The sequence below is a fragment of the Acanthaster planci genome, linkage group LG01 (assembly GCF_054643075.1).
Source record: "Acanthaster planci isolate LZ-2023a linkage group LG01, COTS_SCS, whole genome shotgun sequence".
In the NCBI taxonomy this organism is placed as follows: Eukaryota; Metazoa; Echinodermata; class Asteroidea; order Valvatida; family Acanthasteridae; genus Acanthaster; species Acanthaster planci.
The window spans coordinates 12,593,416-12,613,880 of record NC_141777.1 but is presented as its reverse complement, the minus strand read 5'-3'; the positions used below and the strand labels follow the sequence as shown (position 1 = coordinate 12,613,880).

The following is a 20,465-nucleotide window of genomic DNA, read 5'->3' as shown; positions in this document are numbered from 1 at the left end:
GTTCTACAACATGTCCAAGAATACGGCCCAGAGCGTTGACAGTCACCCATGTATGAGATCAACATGCAACGAGAATCGTGGTGCAAGGTGGAGATGAATAGTCGGCAGGACTGGTGCAGAGCCGAGCGGAAACACAGCAAGAACGCTTTCAAAAGCACCGTGTTCAGCGAGGGGACAGTCACAACCCGAAAGCGATTCCCCCTGTACCTTTGAAGCTAACGACAAGACGCACAAGGAGCGGAGGCATTTCCCAAACAAATCATGTAAGTTCTTGTGGAAGATTGTGAACTCGATTACCATACAAAATAAAAAAAGGAGCAAGGCATTGCCGCTTTTCCTTCCCACAATGCCTTTCTACTATTGTGCAAAATCACCCATGCAGTATTTGCGATAAGACTTAGACCTGGGCCTGTGTAGGCCGACAGGGTGTTGGTCACCTTGCCCCATTTGAATCTGAAAATTGCCTTTTGCCTTGTCTCTCTGGCCACTAGTACAAGCTTTCCGTTTCCACTTTGGCCCACTGAGTTGTCAGGTTGTGCTTGATTGTTTTTGAGAATGTTGATAGCAATGAGCAACCCCCAACAAAATTAGGCCCCTACGATGATTTCAGATGTAAAGTCACTAAATGACAATTTTGGTATAACCAATACCCCTTCTGTATAGATGGTGTGGATTAACACGTGAGAATTGCACTACACCAAATATGCGTCATAAAAAACAGTGATAGTGCCACCTGTTGACTCTTGGGAACAGGTTGGCCTCCATTTTTTCACTTGGTTCAGTTATGGCCAAATGATCACGTTTGTTTTAATTTATGGGGTCAGCCACAATTTTTATTTCACTTGCCTTTCCCTGAAGATACCCCTAAAATAGTAGTAAAACTATATAGCTCTGAATATAGCTGCCTGCCTCTATCCAAAATAGGCCCGCAAACTGTGGCTTTTTGTGAAAGAAATACCCCAAACTGGAAACTGGAAATCAGTCCCAAATTCAGGATTTATAGAAATATTTCTATGACTCTTCCTGATTTTGACATGTCTTATTGTAAACACCCCGTGGGAAAATTAAAATGTTAATGAGTTCGCGCGCATAAAGACAATGATTTGGTGGAATTCACCCTTAGCCCTGTGACAGTGGATTTGATAATAAAATGGAACTAATGAAAGAAAGGATATAATTGATGTCAACTTTTACTAAACTTTCCCCCATAGTCTCTCATGGATCGACCCCGGTCTTTTTTTCCATTTCAGTCCTTCCATTTGAAACATTTCACTATAGGAGCAGTAAAGTTTTTGGAATCCATTACCAACAAACTTGACTTGTAAATTAGACAGGAACACAAAATTGAATTTTAATTAAAAAAACACAACAAAGACATCACCAGGCAGCGAGAGATCATCTTACCAGTGTGCATTACAAATGCAATATTCACATTACGTGATTAATAAAGAGTTGAAGTAAACCAAAGGTTTCGATAACTAGTATATTTTGATGCGACTAAGTATGCGCATTAAAACTCCTTTCAACATAACTTCGCTCCTAAAGGCAAAGCCCATCGCTGTTTTTGCCAAATCGAAAGAATTAGATATATTTGTTGCCTGACCATGTTACTCTGTATTGCATTACTTTGCATAGGCTTGTAGGCAGAGATCTTATTGATGATTACGTACATGTAAGCTTTTCTTTGGTAAATTTCCTAAATTGGAATCTTATGGGCATTAACCGTCCAGGTTGCAGCATCTGCCTATAAGTTCAAACTTAAAGTAATAAGGTTTACACTGGGGGTGAAGTGGTGACCTGTAGGGTGAAATGGGGCAAAGTGGGTATAGTTTTCAGGGCGCGACGAGAAAAGAAGTTACAGCTGCATAGGTATTATTCACAGATTCCAAATGGAGCGAGCACATGCATCCACTTGGCAACCCCCCCCCCAATAGGGCAAAGGGAAATGGGGTGAAACTGTAAAGTCAGGTACTTCACCCACAGCTCAAGCCCCGTTGTCCCTATGATTTAATTGATTTGGGTCATGCTTATCAAAATACATGTAATTGCTTATTCTACAGACTACAGCCATCTAGCAATTTAACTGCCAAAGAAACAGTGGGCCATGTGCAACACTTAAGTGAATGGGCAAGTTTCAAGTCATCTTCACTGGACACTGGGCTGACGAACTGGAACCAATATGCTGGTGTGTGCTGACGCAGAATTAAACTTTCTGCTGGCCTCAGTGTTAGATTTGTGGTCAGTTTTGTAGTCAAATCATCGCAAGGCCTCATGAGACTATCAAAAGACTTCCAAGAATTCCAGTCTGGCTATTTAAACGCACTGCAACAAGATCATCATTTATTTTCCTTGTAACTGTTCGTGTGGACATCTTGACAACACTGATTTTAGTTAATTAAGGGGGTAATTCCTAATCTCTGTTTACTGCTGTATTATTATAGGAGGTCGGCTTTTATGACTAACTATATCACATGTATGTAGCTCTGGCCATACATAAGCACATGTACTGGGCGTACATTACTAGAAACTGGTTTCACTGTAATTTTCTTTAATCCTTTGAAACACTGCATAACCATGATACAATCAAAATGTACATATATTTTGTATATAAATTGCTTTTCATTTGTGTTTATTTTCTATAAAATGCTTGTGAGAAGTCATGTAAGGGGTGAGATTTGTCCAGAATTTTCTTGAATCCCAGATTTCTTAGCAACAGTTTCCTGATTTCAGGACCTTTCAACCAATCTTTCTTAATATCTTGAAAATCCTGAGTTGATCACTAAGGCATCTTACAAACTTAATATATAAGCTGATGTGGAATACAAGATATGGGTGTTTTTAGGACGCTTTCAGGCAAACAAAAATGAATACTACAGACTCTATGAGACCTCAAAACCTCTGGTTATTATTTTGTAAGGATTTGTTTCCCTACAATACAATGTGTAAACAACGTACACATCAATAGCTGACCTTGCAAAATCTACATACATTGTACATTGTTTAAGCAATATTGTGACAAAAGCATAGTATTTGTTCAAATGCTGTATTAAACTAATGTCTATCAGGAAGCCAATCAGCAGGCCTATTCTACATACATGGAGCAAAAGCTTAGCCACCATGCGGCAATTTATTAATGTTTTTAAAACGCACAGACCGCCAAGCCTTGGATGTATACTTATGATTTTAAAAAAACATGGCCAAACAATGGCGAAACGATAGATGGCAGCACGTTCAGTGCCTGTCCTTTTTTTACACGTGCTCCCAAATATGTTCTCCTTTTTTGCTCTTCCCGGCCGGGTACAGCTATCTCTTCTTTCCAACTGTTCCAACCGCACTGTTGTTTTGAATCCCTCTGGGCCAGATTAAGTAAGAGGTTTTTTTACAATCAAGATGGCGTCGTAGAATTTTATGGTTGGAATTCTTTAACTGTGTGTAAATTCCCTATATCGAGGGTTGAGTTTGCCCCGTAGTTTTGATTTTTGACGGGCGCCGCGCAGATCACGAGAAACCCCTGTAGTTTTGAATAGGACCTGGGGGTCTATGCGTTTATATGTCTGTGCAACAGACGGCCCGTGACTATATCAAAAAGCGTGCCCAAAATAAACCCTCGGTATAAGGAATTTAATTATGCACAGTTAAAGAATATTCCAGTGATAAAATTCAAGGAAGCTATTCTCAATTGTGAAACTTCCTCTGTTTACTTATTAAATTTTGCCCATGCAGATTCGAAACAATTTTGTGGCTGCAATATTTGAAAAGAAGAGACCATAGCAGCATTAAAGACAGAAGGTATTTTGAGAGCACATGTAAACAAACACATGCTATCTAACTGCACCACACGCAATTCACACGGAACGCACTTGTAGACTTTGCGTTATGTCTGTGAATGGTACGTACCACATTAATACGTCATAAGTAAAACTTATTGTGTACTATTTATGACACATTTTTGCCCCTCTCGCTGTAGGCAACGCAACTGTACGACGAAACGGTATGACGGCTTCCTTGCGTCGTGCCATCGCGTCGCATCGTCTCCGCGTCTTTATTGCCATTACGCGGTTTGTATACACGACGTCGCCTGTCACGTCGTACAGTGAGCCAGCTCAAGGTCAATGACCAGCGAAAGACAATAGACATAATTCCAACACGCTGTGACGTCATTTAGATGCTGAATTTTTATTGGCTGAAATAAGAGTGCGTCTTTTATTGTGTTTTTGACGAGAATTTGAAAATGTCTTCTTTGATTAAGTTTTTAGGTATTTTAATTGTTATACAAATGTATGTCAATGGTTTATAATCTCATTTGAAGCAATATTCATAATATTTTATAACCATTATAATTTTGATTCTGTATTACCACTCGATCGTTGTTTTCAAAATAAAAACAATCAGAACTGAACCAATTAACACATTTTACTCAACACTATGACAAAATATTTATTTTGTCAAGGTATGAAACCAAAATAATAAAGAAAAATTGATTCTAAGTAAACATAAGAATTAACCAATAATCATTCATTTTGCGGCGTAACTCATTTCTACCTATTTGTGTTTGTTATTTAGTAGTTCAAATCAACACTTATATTCTAAGTGCGTCAAAACAAAATATAGTTTTAGGCAATATCGGTTAGAAAGCAGAATTATGCATGTTCACTTTATGTCCAGTCACAGACAAACGACGATTTGATTTCACTGTAATAAAATAACCAAAAGGCTGGCATTGGGAACAACTGCCAATCCGACGATACTCAAGTCATGATTGTTACTGAACGTCATCGTCAGTGCACTGGTATTAGACCTTACTTTTTAAAAGAATATTGCTACTATCCCTGAATGAACCAGGTTTTTCTTTTCGGACCATCTCACAGGCGGTGTTTGTGTATGTGGGGGATAAGCCCCAAGAACTCGGCCGTCCCATGCTAGATCAATTTAAAACTCGTGGTGCATTCAAAAACATGGCGTTTGAGTGCATCTGATTTTTTTTGGATTTTTAGAAGCTGTATTTCAACACAACGTGATGTTTGTTGTTATGGTTCGCAACCTCAAGAGCGTCGGAAAGCGTCCGTTGAACACGTCATTGGAAAAGTTCACATTAAATTTTGGTGGACATGTCTCGGGGGAAAAGGTGGTTTGCGAAAATTGTGAGTCCAATTTTCATAAAATTGAAATCGATGGGTTTTACAAAAATGTATTTGCAACAATATCAATGAAAACGTGGGGGATGGGTCGGGTTCCAACCCGGCTGTGTAAAGGTTAAATGAATTGGCGTTGACTTATTTTGCTATACGGTAAACCTCGGCTAGTAAGTCAGAATTGTAAACCCAGAAAAAACTTGAGAATATGCTTATTGTGTCATGCATGCACATTACAATGCAGCTATACTTATAATGGCAAGAGTTCTGTACCATTATTATGAAAATTCTCACAATAACCGGACCCTCTAGTTTCAAGTCACTAGGCATTTGTCAACCCACTTCTTGGTCCGTCCCATTACAAAATTCGATGAAAATAATTACAAATACATGTATTGTCAAAATACCAGTACGTGATCAGCGAGAGTTAAATTATAAGGGTGCCCTGGTCAAGTGAAGATCATGGACATTTCGGCTCTGAATTTGAAAATGGCACAAAGAACTCCGTATCAAAAACAGCAAGACTTTGGATATTCCCCAGCAATGATATCTTACATTTCTCTAGTTATTACTTTAATTGTAGCTTTGGTACCTTGTATTTGTATTTGTTTTTTCGGGGGAGGGGGTGTAAACTTGTGGCTCAAAAACGGTCATAAAGTGAAGGGAGTCGGGATGCATCGCCCATCTCAAGTTATATAAGCATACATGTGTATTGAGCAATATTAAAAATAAGGCAGCACTTTAGGATAGGTTAAAATAGGCCCAAGTATCTAGCCAAAACCTCCACACCCGGCAACGGTTTTGGAATCAATCATTTTCGTATACAGTATATCCGAAATTCAGTGGTTATGTCGGGGGTGGGTAGGACCGAATGGTATTGCTGATTCCAAATGTCCGATTCCGGGTATCAAAACGGGCCAAATTGCTCGTTCCTATGACGACTGATAAAATCAACGACAAGCAGACCTAAGGAGGGCCGTCATCATCGAATCCTCAATTGCGTTTGGGAGCAAGGAATTAAAAAATCAGAAGCGACCACGGTATGTGGTAAAATGTTATGGACGAGCTTGAGGGTGCATCCTTATAGTTTGAAATTTTGTGTATGCATGCATTTAAAAAGCATTTTGAAAACAACATAAAAACGGTGAAAGCAAATGGGTGGTTTTCGACATGACTGACAAAACAACCACGGTATATACATACAATGTATGTAAATTACAAGGTAGTGGTCGTCAATGGAACTTTTAAAAGTCTCCAATTTTAATGTATGCGTTTGTAGCATGTGTCCTCTACAGTCACTTGTAAAACGGAAGGATGCAAAAAATTTATCTTCTTTTCCAGTTTTGATGATTGGTGATTGAAGTTTTAATGCTAATTAACAAAAGACAAATGCTTTGGCAAACGTTTCATGCACAACGGCTGTTGTTACGGGGTCCTGTCCGTCTCATCTGAACTATTACATGTGTACATTTTTTATCGAGAGTTAACTTGATACTTGAAATAAACACCACACTATTATACACAAGCGGTATTGAGATTGTAAAAGGTTTATTTACATCATTTTGTAGACAAATTTCGTAAAAAGGCTGTACACAGGCTGACACTGCCTGACTGAAAAACATAACATGGAAATTCGTTTATAAAGTAAGTTAATGACAAGGAACGAGGTTGATATTTTCAGCCAATGTTTATATTGTGTAGACAATTTCAGCTACGTCTGGCAGTTATCGCACGATACTGCATGCAATTAATATACCATATAATATGTTATTAATATTGTGGCGGTCGGGTCTGACGATGCCCGGGCTTGCCCTCGGCCCACCCGACGAGCGGCAGTGGAGTAGGCCAGGGGTGCAGGTCCGTTCTGCGGCAGTCTACCGCCAGGCGGTCGCAGACCACTTCCAGTCACTTCCTCGGTACTGCAGGGTCGGCAATGGCACAGGGAAGGGGCAACCTCGGGGGATGGACCTTCTAAATCAACACACTGACTTGGTCATGTACCATAAAAGTAGGACCTGGTTTATTCAGCTCTGGTCGCCTCGACAGGCGAAAACGTCGCCTTAACAGGGGCTCAACTTATAATCACCTCCGATTATGTTTGCATACCTTGTAAAATAAATCCACATAATTACGAGACGGCTATTGCCTTTGTTGGGTCGCCTAATAAGGTTTAAAGATCGGGTGATTGGCTGGAAAAATCGTCAACGTAGAACGGGACTTCTGACCGGTACTGACGCGGTCTAACTAATAACTCACAGGAAACTGACTCGTACTGACGGGATTGACTGGTAACTGACTCAGGACTGACGAGAAACTCACCGGGAACTGACTGGAACACTCACTCCGGACTGACGTGGAACACGTATGGGACTAACTTCTGAAACACGGGACTGACGTGGAACATGCGACCGACTTGAAACACGCAACTGCCAAGACCCACTTTCCTGCCACCGCACGCGGTTTTTATAGCTGTGCGGCCCCGGGGCAACATTAGCATAAATTAGATAAATAGAGGGCGTCCCTAACGCCTTACCATAATTTCGCCACAAATATAAGAACATGTAAGCACAACCTTTTTAAATAGTCATGCAATACCACGTTGGATGCTGTTCCTACAAATGGATATTTTTACCGTCGCAAATTTTGTTTACTTTGGTAGATTGTTGGCGCTGAAGTAAATCTTTTCCATTGTGCACATTTTGGATGCACCAATTAGATAATGACATCACAGCTGCAGTATCCTCATTTGGCAGGGAAGACGTGGGCAATTTCAAATTTGTTGAAGTGCACTTTTAATTTATAGGGCAACCTAAGTGATGGCACATAGCTTTCTTATACGTTTAAGAGTTGTGACAAGTTGCACAGAACATAACGTTCCTGGTGAAAGCTCATCATCAACTCTTTTTTAACGGGCGAGAGTGTGTAACTTCATAAAGTAAAGAAGCAGAGGTGAAGTGTGGTTGACAGGTTTGGTGCCCTTTTTTAAAAGTGGGTATCTTTGTATGTAATGCGTAGGCCTCATAAAGTGTATAATGTGTTAACCTTATTGCCACGTCCTTTAACGGATATATGTAGTTTCCCAACTTGCCCTGAAAGTTTGATGGCAACATGGCAGACTAGTAATTATGGCGATACTCCACGCTTTTTCGGTCACACACGCTCTATAAAGTACATTTAGATCAAGAAAATAATAAAGCATCCCTTTGTTATATGAAAGTATAGTTACAGTGACATTCGAGACTCAATGCGTCTTGTCTTTGTTTTTTTACGGGCCTTAACCCGCAAATTTGAACCTGTGCAATAACGACATTACACGAAGTTTTGATGTTGTCAGCGAGCATGAATTTCTGCCAAAACTGGTTAAAACCTGAAATGGAGTTTGGTCTAAATAATTAGAAAAAAAAGAAAAAAAGAACGCGCTCGAGACCACTGTAAGTTTTTGTGAATACTTGAAGATGGCGCAGTGTTGAAAGTGGATAACAGGGGGTTAGGGATTTTCCCTTGCGGGAAGATCAAACGGAAAGACCGGCAGCAGAAATGGAAAAACCGATTTGTGGCAGCCATAACATTCTTTATACGTTCTTTTGAAAGGGAACTTTCGAGTACAAAAAACAAAAACAAAAATGCATGGCATTTTAAACGGTATGCACCAAATTAACCCATTAGCACCTGTACATATACACAATATTGATATCTGCTTATTAGAGAATATTGTGAAAAATAGGAACTAAAGGGTTAAATGGATATAAATACATTCTGCAGAACAGCTTCAGGGGAAAGGTGTACGAATAAAAATTTGAAAAGCTTTCAAAATATTCCTTAATTGTCTTTCCCTTAATGTATCCTTAAAATCGCCCGAAATGGATTTTAATGGTCTTAGTATAAGGAAGGATTATGGCTCAGCGACTTGATATGCGACAGTGTAACTCAATTATCAAACCCACTAGAAGTCTGAAATGCGATGACGGGGATATCCAGCGGGAAGGGGGCAAACCGTTTTGTGAAAACTGAAAACTCCAGCACTTTAGAAGTATGGTAATGGCCCTTTTGTTGAGGATGTATTTGATCATTTAGTTAAAAAAGAACAATCATTCAAGAAAAAGAATCCGAATTTTACTACCAAGGACCAGAGAATGGTTTCCGCATCGATGTAAGAAACGCAGAGAGCAACGCAATCAAGACGCAAACCGCAACGCAGACAAATGGAAACATTTGGTGCGTTCGATTAGCTTCCCTGAATACACCAGTGTTAAACGCAAGGGAAGCTTCGAAATGAGGGTTATCGAACGCTACAGTGTACTCGCTAAAGCATTCTGGGAAAAGGTCAAGTCCCCACCACGTTCTATCATGTACGTCCATGCACGAACAGTCCATCCGTGACGTCATTACACTCCGGCAACCTCCAGAGACCCGCTCGCCAGCCGGGGTAGTAGTGGCTGACACCAGGGCAGGCACGAGGATCACGTGATGGCTAAACGAACGCTCTCGTGTAAGTTTGACTTACATGTGTAAGCTAATCGAGTAAGCGTACATATTGCTGCATAAAAAGATAGAATGGATCCACAGCGAGCAGACAATGCCAGAATAAAAAGCGGTATTGCCAATCAATGCCAGACTGTTATTTTACTAGGAAAGTTAATGCTAGAAATTTGAAGTTTATATTTATTCACACTTTCAAATATAACTAAAAGGAAAAACTGGAGCTGGCCCTCAATTAGTCAGTAAGTATCTTGGCCTTTTTCGCATCTTCCTTTGTATGAACCATGCGGACTTCTTGTTACAGTTTCTCTGGACCGAGTCCTGTGTAAAATATGGGCACATTCTCCCCTTTGGCTTCCCCCGTCTCATCGCTGGGTTCTGCCCCAGTCCCCTCACCGCGAATTTGCAGTGCATAAGGGGTCCTTGAGAGCGATTTGACAGCGGGGAGTTCCGTGGCGGACCTGCTGCACCCCGCCTGGTCCATTCCTTCGTTTTTTGGCAAGCTATCGGGTGCTGAATTGGCGGCTGATGGATCGTCAGTCGGCTTTGTGACCTCGTCTCTTCCACCTCTGACCGAATGGAGTTGCTGCTGTCGGCGAGTCAGAAGCAAGCTCTGCTTGGCCCGCAGATGTGCAGGCGTAGTGACGACCTCATCGATGTGGCGCAGCAAACCACTTCGGTGCCGGTCCAAGCTCTCCAGTGACTTCTTGAACTGTCTCTTCTGGCGGTCCATGACGGCGGTGCTGTAGGCCCGCTCCCCGTCGATGCGCCGCATGACGTTGCTCAGCCGGCTACGCTCCACGTCGTTCAGCACGGAGACACGTGACGCAGTGCGTCTGGTCTGACGCACAATGTTCATGTACTTGCTGTACGTGGCCGACTCTGATTTGCCGATGTTCACGCCGCTTTCACCACTAAGCGCGCAGGCCTTCAGAGGATCCAGATAAGTTCCTGTAATGTGAAAAGAGAACAATCTTGATTCATATCGGTGCTCACAAAATTGAATGTTTCGATCATGTGATGCCAACCTTCAACAAATTGGATCCTCTTTTGCCCTGCACAATCTCTTGAAAAACACGTAATGATGAGTATAAACCGAATAATAGCAACAGATGCATAAGTACCGTATATATGTACATGTGTGTATTTGGGAAGCCTGTAGGATATGGGTCGGATATACCGCAAGATCTATACTCGAGCTCCACATGAAAAAAGAGTTACAGGTATAAAGAAATAATGGTTTTGGAAATCACATATGTGGTCTTCACCTTTTTTAACTTTTAGTCTCAATTTCAACTTTACCATCCAGTAACAGATTTCTCCTAGCCCTTACAACACAAGCAGGGGCATAAATCTGAGTTTGGGAGGTGGTGGCAATAATCCTAAAACTTGCCAACCTTGGAAATTTCCCCCGAAATGTGTATGTGTATGTAATGGGGGGGCTCTAACGCTGGGGGCGCTGTCGTCTGTGTGCATGTCGGTGTATGCAGTAGTTGCCTGCGCCGTTTTGTCAATTATGCTCTACCTGTTATTTTCCATGACGTTGGCATTTTCGTATTAATTCCTAGCTTCCTCTTTCATTCTTCGTTTCTAAAATTTTCACTCTACAAATCTAGAGAATGACCCTTTGGTACACCCTGTCAAAATTGCATAGAGATAAACCCAATCTCCTCGTGAAATACGCCATTCATCAAACACACGTTAAGATTATTGCAATAAAACTCACAGAGACGACAGCACACACGACAGAAAGCAAAAGGGTGGATGACGATTTGTAAAACGCAAGAGGCGTTTCCTGCAACGGGCCGTGCTCTGCTCTCTTGTATTGCTGTTCTTAAAATATTAATCGTTTAGCAGGAAGAATTTGGTTACCACATGCGATGGAGGATTTGCCTCTTCGTTTGCGAGACATGATTTATGATCAATTCACTGTTGTCTCTGCATATCTCATTACAACGCTCCTGTTACACCATTTAATCTATTTATCCTGCATACAATCAAGGGTGTACATTTGTTGTTACTAAAGAGGCTTTTCACTCTAACGGTTTAGCAGATGGCGACTGAAATGCAATTGACTTGTACTTGGTATGTATTCTATTCACCTGTTCGGCAAAGTTCAGCTAGGCTCAACTTTGCCGACTGTCTGCGTCGAGTTGCCGTGGTATTCCCATACAAACACGGCTGCTGACATGACCGGCATACAACGATGTCCCTCTTCCTTTGTTTCACGAATTTTGCCTATTTTCTCCTCGGTGCTTAAATATCACACCCTTATGATCAACTAAATAGCTGACCATCAATGAAATGCATGAAACTGGAGTACAGGTTTGGCATCATGAGGCGGTACAGTCAATCTATAAGCACATTTTCTGCAAAGAGTCATGGAGTTTCAGACGCCATTTTTTTTAACTTTTAGGGTGTACATGTAATGACAGGCACTGTCTCTTCCGTTCGTGTCTGCGTTTTCGTGTCTTGGGGACCGTCTGCGTTACAAACGACCATATGGAAACTAGACTTTAAACCTAAACATGTACATTACCACTAATGAAATGAATTAGCGATTGGACAGTACGGTTAAACGGATGGGATTCGGAAAGAAAGCGTACATATTGCTGCATAAAAAGATAGAATGGATCCACAGCGAGCAGACAATGCCAGAATAAAAAGCGGCACTGCTAATCAATGCTAGACTGTTATTTTACTAGGAAAGTTAATGCTAGAAATTTGAAATTTATACTTATTCACACTTTCAAATATAAGTAAAAGCAAAAACTGGAGCTGCCCCTCAATTAGTCAGTAACTATCTTGGCCTTTTATGCATCTTCCTTTGTAAGAACCATACGGACTTCTTCTTGCAGTTTCTCTGGACCGAGTCTTGTGTAAAATATTTGCACATTTTCCCCTTTGGCTTCCCCCGTCTCATCGCTGGGTTCTGCCCCATTCCCCTTTCCGCGAATTCGCAGTGCATAAGGGGTCCTTGAGAGTGATTTGACAGCGGGGAGTTCCGTGGCGGATCCGCTGCACCCCGCTTGGTCCGTTCCTTCGTTTTTTGGCAAGCTATCGGGTGCTGAATTGGCGGCTGATGGATCGTCAGGCTTTGTGACCTCGTCTCTTCCACCTCTGACCGATTGGAGTTGCTGCTGTCGGTGAGTCAGGAGCAAGCTCTGCTTGGCCCACAGAAGTGCAGGCGTAGTGACGACCTCAGCAATGTGGCGCAGCAAACCACTTCGGTGTCGGTCCAGGCTCTCCAGTGACTTCTTGAACTGTCTCTTCTGGCGGTCCATGACGGCGGTGCTGTAGGCCTGCTCCCCGTCGATGCGTCCCATGACGTTGCTCAGCCGGCTGCGCTCCACGTCGTTCAGCACGGAGACACGTGACGCAGTGCATCTGGTCTGACGCACAATGTTCATGTACTTGCTGTACGTGGCCGACTCTGATTTGCCGATGTTCACGCCGCTTTCACCACTAAGCGCGCAGGCCTTTAGAGGATCCAGATACGTTTCTGTAATATGAAAAGAGAACAATCTAGTTTCATATCGGTGCTCACAAAATTGAATGTTTCGATCGTGTGATGCCAACCTTCAACAAATTGGATCCCCTTTTACCCTGCACAATCTCTCGAAAAACACGTAATGATGAGTATAATACGAATAATGGCGACAGAAGCTTAAGTACCGTTTATATGTACACGTGTGTATTTGTGAAGCCTGCAGGATATGGGTCGGATATACCGCAAGATCTATACTCGAGCTCCACATGAAAAAGGAGTTACAGGTATAAAGAAATAATGGCTTTGGAAATCACATATGTGGTCTTCACCTTTTTTAACTTTCAGTCTCAATTTCAACTTTACCATCCGGTGACAGATTTCTCCTAGCCCTTACAACACAAGCAGGGGCATAAATCTGAGTTTGGGAGGTGGTGGCAATAATCCTAAAACTTGCCAACCGTGGAAATTTCCCTGGAAATGTGTATGTAATGGGGGGGCTCTAACGCTGGGGGCGCTGTCGTCTGTGTGCATGTCGGTGTATGCAGTAGGTGCCTGCGCCGTTTTGTCAATTATGCTCTACCTGTTATTTTCCATGACGTTGGCATTTTCGTATTAATTCCTAGCTTCCTCTTTCATTCTTCGTTTCTAAAATTTTCACTCTACAAATCTAGAGAATGACCCTTTGGTACACCCTGTCAAAATTGCATAGAGATAAACCCCAATCTCCTCGTGAAATACGCCATTCATCAAACACACGTAAAGATTATTGCAATAAAACTCACAGAGACGACAGCACACACGACAGAAAGCAAAAGGGTGAATGACGATTTGTAAAACGCAAGAGGCGTTTCCTGCAACGGGCCGTGCTCTGCTCTCTTGTATTGCTGTTCTTAAAATATTAATCGTTTAGCAGGAAGAATTTGGTTACCACATGCGATGGAGGATTTGCCTCTTCGTTTGCGAGACATGATTTATGATCAATTCACTAATGTCTCTGCATATCTCATTACAACGCTCCTGTTACACCATTTAATCTATTTATCCTGCATACAATCAAGGGTGTACATTTGTTGTTACTAAAGAGGCTTTTCACTCTAACGGTTTAGCAGATGGCGTCTGAAATGCAATTGACTTGTACTTGATATGCATTCTATTCACCTAAAACAACATACAATCCAAAGGTCGAAGTTTAAAGAATGATTTGTTTGAATTTCATTTTATACGTGTGTAGAGGGGACTCTTTTCACTTAGTTGTTTTTGCTTTACCTGCTTGTGTATAGGAGTTGCCCCCCTGGTTTTAACATTTAATTTCTTGTTACCTTGCCCTGAATATGCTAGGAGTGGTTCCCCCCCCCCTTTCCAAAATAATCCCCAGAGTAAATATCCTGTCATGCCCTATTGCACAAGGCCTGATGCATGTGAGTTCCTTAGATATAGTCAGATGCGGACCGGCAGCAGGAGAGACCACAGCATCCACCTTAACCTCTCTCTCTTTGTACTAAGCAACTTCTGCCTTCAGCTTTGGTCTGCTGTGAACTTGGTGAGTTGAATTTGTAGATTATAGATTCTCAGGACTTTCTTACATTGTATCTTGGTTGTACTATTTTTGATGTTTTCGAACCAATGGAGTATTGAGATGAAAACTTCGATGGAACTCTTGGTTTTGTAAAGTTTTGAGTTTTTTACATGTACGTACGCGGTACGTACTAGGTCAGCGAGCGGCTAATGCGCGCTGCGCTGCGACGACTGACAAACGCCTTGACCAAGGCTATATTCTCCCGGACGTGCTGTTGCAAAGCCGCCAGTATAGCGCTTGACCTGACTCATGTCACAAGAAGCAGTCACAGTCACTGATGATATATTTTTCCCCATTGTGTTGCATTTTCAAAAAATAAATCAATAAACTGGTTTAAAGTTTAAAAACGAATCACTATTGTGATTTGTGAAGCTTTAAAAAGTAACTTCAAAACTGCGCCAGAGATCGGATGTTCAACCCTTTCAGACAGCCAGTGCAGATCAAAACTGTTCCCTCGATCTTTGTCTTCCATTTTTGAGATGTCAACGTCTGCGTTTCTTGAACAAGAATTGCTATTCAGTGCTGGAGATGGTTCAATGATTTCAAACTCAACTTTTGTATTGGTGAATGCATATATTTGCCAGGCAAAGATTTCAAGCATGGGTTTACCTGCATGTTAACTGGCAACTTCCTGCGGGGAATGAATGGGATATGTGCCGCGTGTGAACAGAACAATGAGAACACATTATCATGCAGGCCTTAAAACAGACCGAAAACTGCCTGCGCTAGCGAAGTCATGATTTGCATATTAGAACATTTTGTGGCATTTGAACTGCGTGGTTTGTTAATGCTTTACAAATGGTTTGCAAATGGATTGCCAGTTTGTATTTCCGAAATAAATCGAGGCACTCCTTTTGACTCCATTTTGCACTGGAGAGTAGGCATTGATTTTCGAAATGGTGATGGGCTTCACGCCTTTTTTTCTAGAAAGATCATCCAGTTTGCATGGGGGGCAAAGAATGTCTTTATAAGTCGTCAGCCAAGCCTGCTCTAAAATTCAAAAGAAAACGAAAGATGAAGAAATTAGCTCTTCTAGTTTGATGTGTGCTTTCAAAACTAGCGAAACTTCTTTGTATTTTTCCAGAGTGTTTGAGGCACTTGTCACTGTCTTCTACAGCAGCTTACAGAGTGGTCTTGAAACAAATGTTTACATGTTGGTAGAGGCAGGACAAAACTAGGCTTGAAGCATACATCACAGAAGCGCTGCGGGATACGTTGTACGTTGTGCGTTTTATAACAACACTATCAAAACATCTCGTTTAACGAAGCGCTGTTGTAAAAATGTACGAAGCAATTAGGAGTCACGGAGAGATTCCTTTCACGTTTTGATAAATGCGTCATTTGCAACTGACATCGTCCCAACAACCCGCCGGGAAGCAGAATCGATTTGTGACTGCGCAGCCTGAGTTGGCATAATAAACCATACGGAGTTTTGACGGCAAAACGCTCCAGTCGGCACTTCCCCCCTTTTATTCCAAAGGACCTGTGTGGAGAAATGTAGTGTGCATATGTTGTTACGGCCAATAATGTTACAATCGGTCAATAATGTAATACCGGCCGATAATGTGATAACACGGGGGCCGATAATGTAATAACTGTAGATTTGTTAATTTCTTAGAAAGCTTTGGGGGACTTTGGTTTTCTTCGAGTTTACACTGCAGATCCCTCTTAGGCCCTATACTAAAGAAACTATAGAAAGCTCAAAAAACAAGCTATGTGTACATGAGAACAATGAAGAACATAATAAGGTGGAAAAGGAGTAGCTTGAGCCAGAACGAGATTTTGACAGGTTTGTACAAGGATATTTTTCACTTTCATCTATTTTCGAGGTTAGAGGGTAGGAATCACAGCAATACTGCTGAACTGAGAGTTTGTATGCTGACCTGCTGGGGACGCTCTGGCTTGCTTCTTAGGGAGTATTATATTCATTCTGACGTGATGAGCTCCTCATTAAATTGAGTTAATGTTCGTATACAACACAACAGTTTCGCACTACCCGCAAAGAGTCAAGCCAGTCGCACATGACATACTTCAGAAGATGCAGGGCTTTAAAAGATACATCTCTAAGGGTGCACCACTACAAATAAATTCCCATAGACTGCAATGATAAATCCCCACACTTTGCAATAATTTTAAAAATACTCACAACTCTCACAGGTGTCCAGGCTGCACAGAGATACGATGATCGACATGTCTGCTTTCATTTTCCTTTCAATTTTCGGGGGGGGGTTGACCAATGAATTTTTGAGAAATTTTCACCAGAGCAGACCACCCCTAAAATGAAGAAAATATCCCAGCCCAGAAAAGTAGCCATTTTGAAAAACCATCCCTCTGCAAAACGGCCAAATAGTGCCATTTTCGGACCCAACTGCATCCACTCAGAATTTGAAGCCCAGAGTCCGGACCAGGGGTCCAGTGCCATATTCCTCTAATTCCTCAATTTCATGGCTCTCAGGACCCTCTAATATAGAATAGTTTGAGTGTATATTTTTTTATTAATGAGCTCGGCGGACATATTTAGGGCCTTTTTCAAGGGTGCACCCCTAATGTCACCCAACATGTTAACTGATAACGTCATCGTGACATGAGGTCAGTTTTCGTCTATAGCATATCCCTTTTGTGATGTCTGCAAAGTTTTTACCCAACTTGACATGTTTTAAGAAAATATATGGGGCTTTAATTAAAGGGAGCACCTTTCATGTCAAGCGATTTGTCAACTGATGACGTCATCATGACATGATGTCAGTTTTCTTCCTCAACACTTCCCTTTCTAGCTACATGTATTTGCAAAATTTCAACACAGTGGGACATTTACTTAAGGGGATAGATGCATAGACTTTTGAAGTTTGCACATTTAATGCTAATCAAGCCCAATGGGTGACTGTGCTGTTAATAGAAATCACCTAAACACTAAAAAGTACAAAATTTATGTAATGGGTCACCATAATTCATCTGAGTGTTATATATACATTGGGAAAAGATGATTTCCATTCAGTTATAGTTTGATGATAAAACATTTGAAAAAAATTGTCACTTCAAAAGCTATAAGGTAAAAGAAGGATATGCAGGGAAAAATCAAGCAAACTTAAGCCCCCCAAAGCCTTCTAAGAAACAAGCAAATCCATGGTTATTACATTACCACCCTCCATGTTATTACGTTATCGGCCAGTTTTAGGTTATTATATCATCGGCCGATTGTTATTACATTATGGGTCGCTTGGGTTATTACATTATTGGTCTATTGTTATTACATTATCAGCCGGTATTACATTATTGGCTGATTGTTACATCTGCCGTAACATGTGTACAACTTAATTAATGTGCATGTGGGAGACAGCACGCAGGAAGTGAAGATGAGTGGACTCCGCCACTCCACCCCTCTGAAGAGGTTTAGAGCATTACTGGGTATGGGAAGGAACATTCAAGGAAACTGTCAACAAAAATCCAACAAAAAAGGTCGGTGATCAAGTGGTGAAACGCCGTACCAGCAAGCAGGAAATTGTGACTTTTTTACATAAGCTCTCAGACAAGCACTGAGTATACACCGTGCAGCGTTTATGAATATAGGCCTACTCCGGTGTAAGGGTAAACTCAATAAAAATCCATTTCAAACGTAGTGTTCAAAAGTCAAAACGAGTTCGTTCACCATAGTTTCTTCACTATACACTATACGAAAACACGGAATGTCCACAACAGAATGTATGCAAAGATGTGCAGGCGTGGCATACACAGTGTGGACCTCTGCACAAAAGAAGTCCACATAATGTAGGGTATGGGGGCGTTGTGTGGGTGGGTGTGTGCGCGGTGGGCGGCAACAGGAAGGACTTCTGCATTGAATCAATATGATCTAAAAACATTACAGATATGTAAATCGATTACTTCGTAAATCGGCTTTTCAAAACGACTTCTACCTCTTTCACCCAGATTTGGGACGAACGTCCCAGATTCATATCTAAGGAAGATGGCGTGCGCCAGACCAAGCCTTACGCATGACTGGACATTAAGTTCAGATTAATTACTCTTCCCTCGAAAAATACTAATCTCGGCTCCTTTAATCGAAACCTCACGTCTCCCCCAGTTTCTTCAATCAGAACAAGAACCTTTCAGCCTTGTCTTGTTCAAACGAACGTGAGATGACACATGCCGGAGATTCCAGTTTTCAATCGTGTCCGGTAAAAAAAAAAATTCAAAACGGTCCACGTCAACCTCTCAATTCGGTGTTAAACAAGTACAAAGTGATCACCTCTAGGTTTTGAAGTTGCATTTATGGCATTTGTGCCTCCGTCCGATGATGTTTCCATGGCGATGCGTGTCTGTTAGATCCCTATCACCCGCGAGGTTTAGAAACCGTCCCGCACACTTCGTCCTCAGAGGCCTCGGTGTGTTCTGTTCGGTAAATATGGAGATTTTGGATCGTGAAACTGTTGAACGCACACCCTTCCTGCACTAGCATCAGCTGCAAACCAGGGTAAAAGTGCAGTCTGTCATACAGGCCTGTCAAGTCTGCGTGCATCTGTCCACTGCAGAGTTGATACAGATGTTCCTTCCTCCATGATCCAATCAGCACCGTCATGGGTACAGTACGTGTACGTTGATATGCATACCGGGTACTATTCGCGATACCCAACGTGGCTTACACGCTTGACGTGTTTGATAGAATGCTGAATAAAACAGGGCACAATACTCCCAATCATTTTCATTTTGATGGCCTGCTCCCTCAATAAACCCCAGCAATGAATAAAAGGGGGGGTGTATTTAGACGGTAACCCGTGGTGACGTTTGACATGTTTGGAGAGGAAATAATGCACCCAGATCATTTTTGTCAAAGCTTTCGGGTTATGTGTCAGGCGCTTGTACATGACGACTGAATCACTAAGTTGATTGACCGGGTTATTTATTTATATGCAAACCTACAGATGTATTGTACACGGTGCAATACTGGACAGGCCATTGCAAGGACTGACAAAAACACACGCGCGTTGACCTGTTTCCATGTTAAGAGCGCGCCTTAACTGTGAATTATACAGGTAAACAGAACCAAGCGGTATTTGTTAAAGGAATACATGTAATATAAATGGATTACTAAAATCCTTGAAATTACACCTAAGTGTTTCAGTTAGCCTTATTTTCAATGTTTGTTTTGCTACTTTTTTATCTGAACTGGAAAACTTTTTAAAATGTGAAGAGCCCCATTTTCACATCTTTAAATGTGTTGGCTTTCAACGGCACTCCCTCAGCCTGAGTCTCTTATTTAGTCCTTTTTGGAAGCAGCACGTTGGAGACATTTCGCCGTCCTAGCCCAAGTATTTCAATAATAAAAATAATATAGATTTATAATACACAGAAAACCAATCAAGGCGCAATTTTGTACTCGGAGTGTTGGTTCGCTTACTTGGATTAACCGGATAGATCTCTAATACAGTTGTCTAACCTACGCATTTTCAACATTTTATGAAGCCCGCCCCGTGCAGTTTGGTTTTGATCAAAACAGCGAGTCTGATGAAAACTTCTTTGCCCAACGGAGGAACAAGTACTTGAACTTCAAAGCAAAGATGTCACCTTGCTGTAAATAAACAGGAATTTCCATTATTTTGATTACAAATGCTACAGGCGTATTTCCCACGAACGCAATTTGGCTTCACTTAGGTGGCCCAAAAGAAACAACTGGAGTGGAATAGCATTCCCATCCATGAAATTCACTCTCGAAAGTCTCATCCCTAGATTCAACCGCAACGTTGTGAAGAGCAAAAAAATTAACTATTTGGAAATAACAGACCGCTTTATACTT

The 20,465-nt window shown here is 41.6% G+C and overlaps 2 protein-coding genes, 1 long non-coding RNA gene and 1 pseudogene across 4 annotated transcripts in view; 2 read left to right on the top strand and 2 right to left on the bottom strand.

Annotated features, from left to right (window-relative positions):
- LOC147800409 (protein SPATA45 homolog) lies at positions 1-2,882 on the top strand. Its single transcript, XM_087136116.1, is given in 3 exon segments — positions 1-171; positions 173-263; positions 2,061-2,882. Coding segments are annotated over 3 exon segments (237 nt in total). The 5' UTR covers positions 1-48; the 3' UTR covers positions 2,084-2,882.
- A 5,814-nt stretch (positions 2,883-8,696) lies between these two features.
- Positions 8,697-20,465, bottom strand: part of LOC147800408 (uncharacterized) — a 16,152-nt pseudogene continuing 4,383 nt past the window's right edge. Inside the window, exons 2-3 of the transcript XR_015425058.1 lie at positions 18,921-19,063; positions 8,697-10,562 (exon numbers count right to left, since the gene is read on the bottom strand). The product of XR_015425058.1 is annotated as an uncharacterized LOC147800408 (transcript). The remainder of the gene's footprint in view (positions 10,563-18,920; positions 19,064-20,465) is intronic.
- Positions 11,559-20,465, bottom strand: part of LOC147800407 (uncharacterized) — a 13,685-nt gene continuing 4,778 nt past the window's right edge. The window contains exon 2 of the mRNA XM_087136069.1: positions 11,559-13,113. Within this exon, the coding sequence (XP_086992195.1) occupies positions 12,425-13,113 (689 nt within the window). The 3' untranslated portion in view covers positions 11,559-12,424. The remainder of the gene's footprint in view (positions 13,114-20,465) is intronic.
- LOC147800406 (uncharacterized) overlaps positions 14,156-20,465 on the top strand; it is a 25,274-nt gene continuing 18,964 nt past the window's right edge. Inside the window, exon 1 of the long non-coding RNA XR_015425065.1 lies at positions 14,156-14,641. This is a non-coding gene — a long non-coding RNA (uncharacterized LOC147800406). The remainder of the gene's footprint in view (positions 14,642-20,465) is intronic.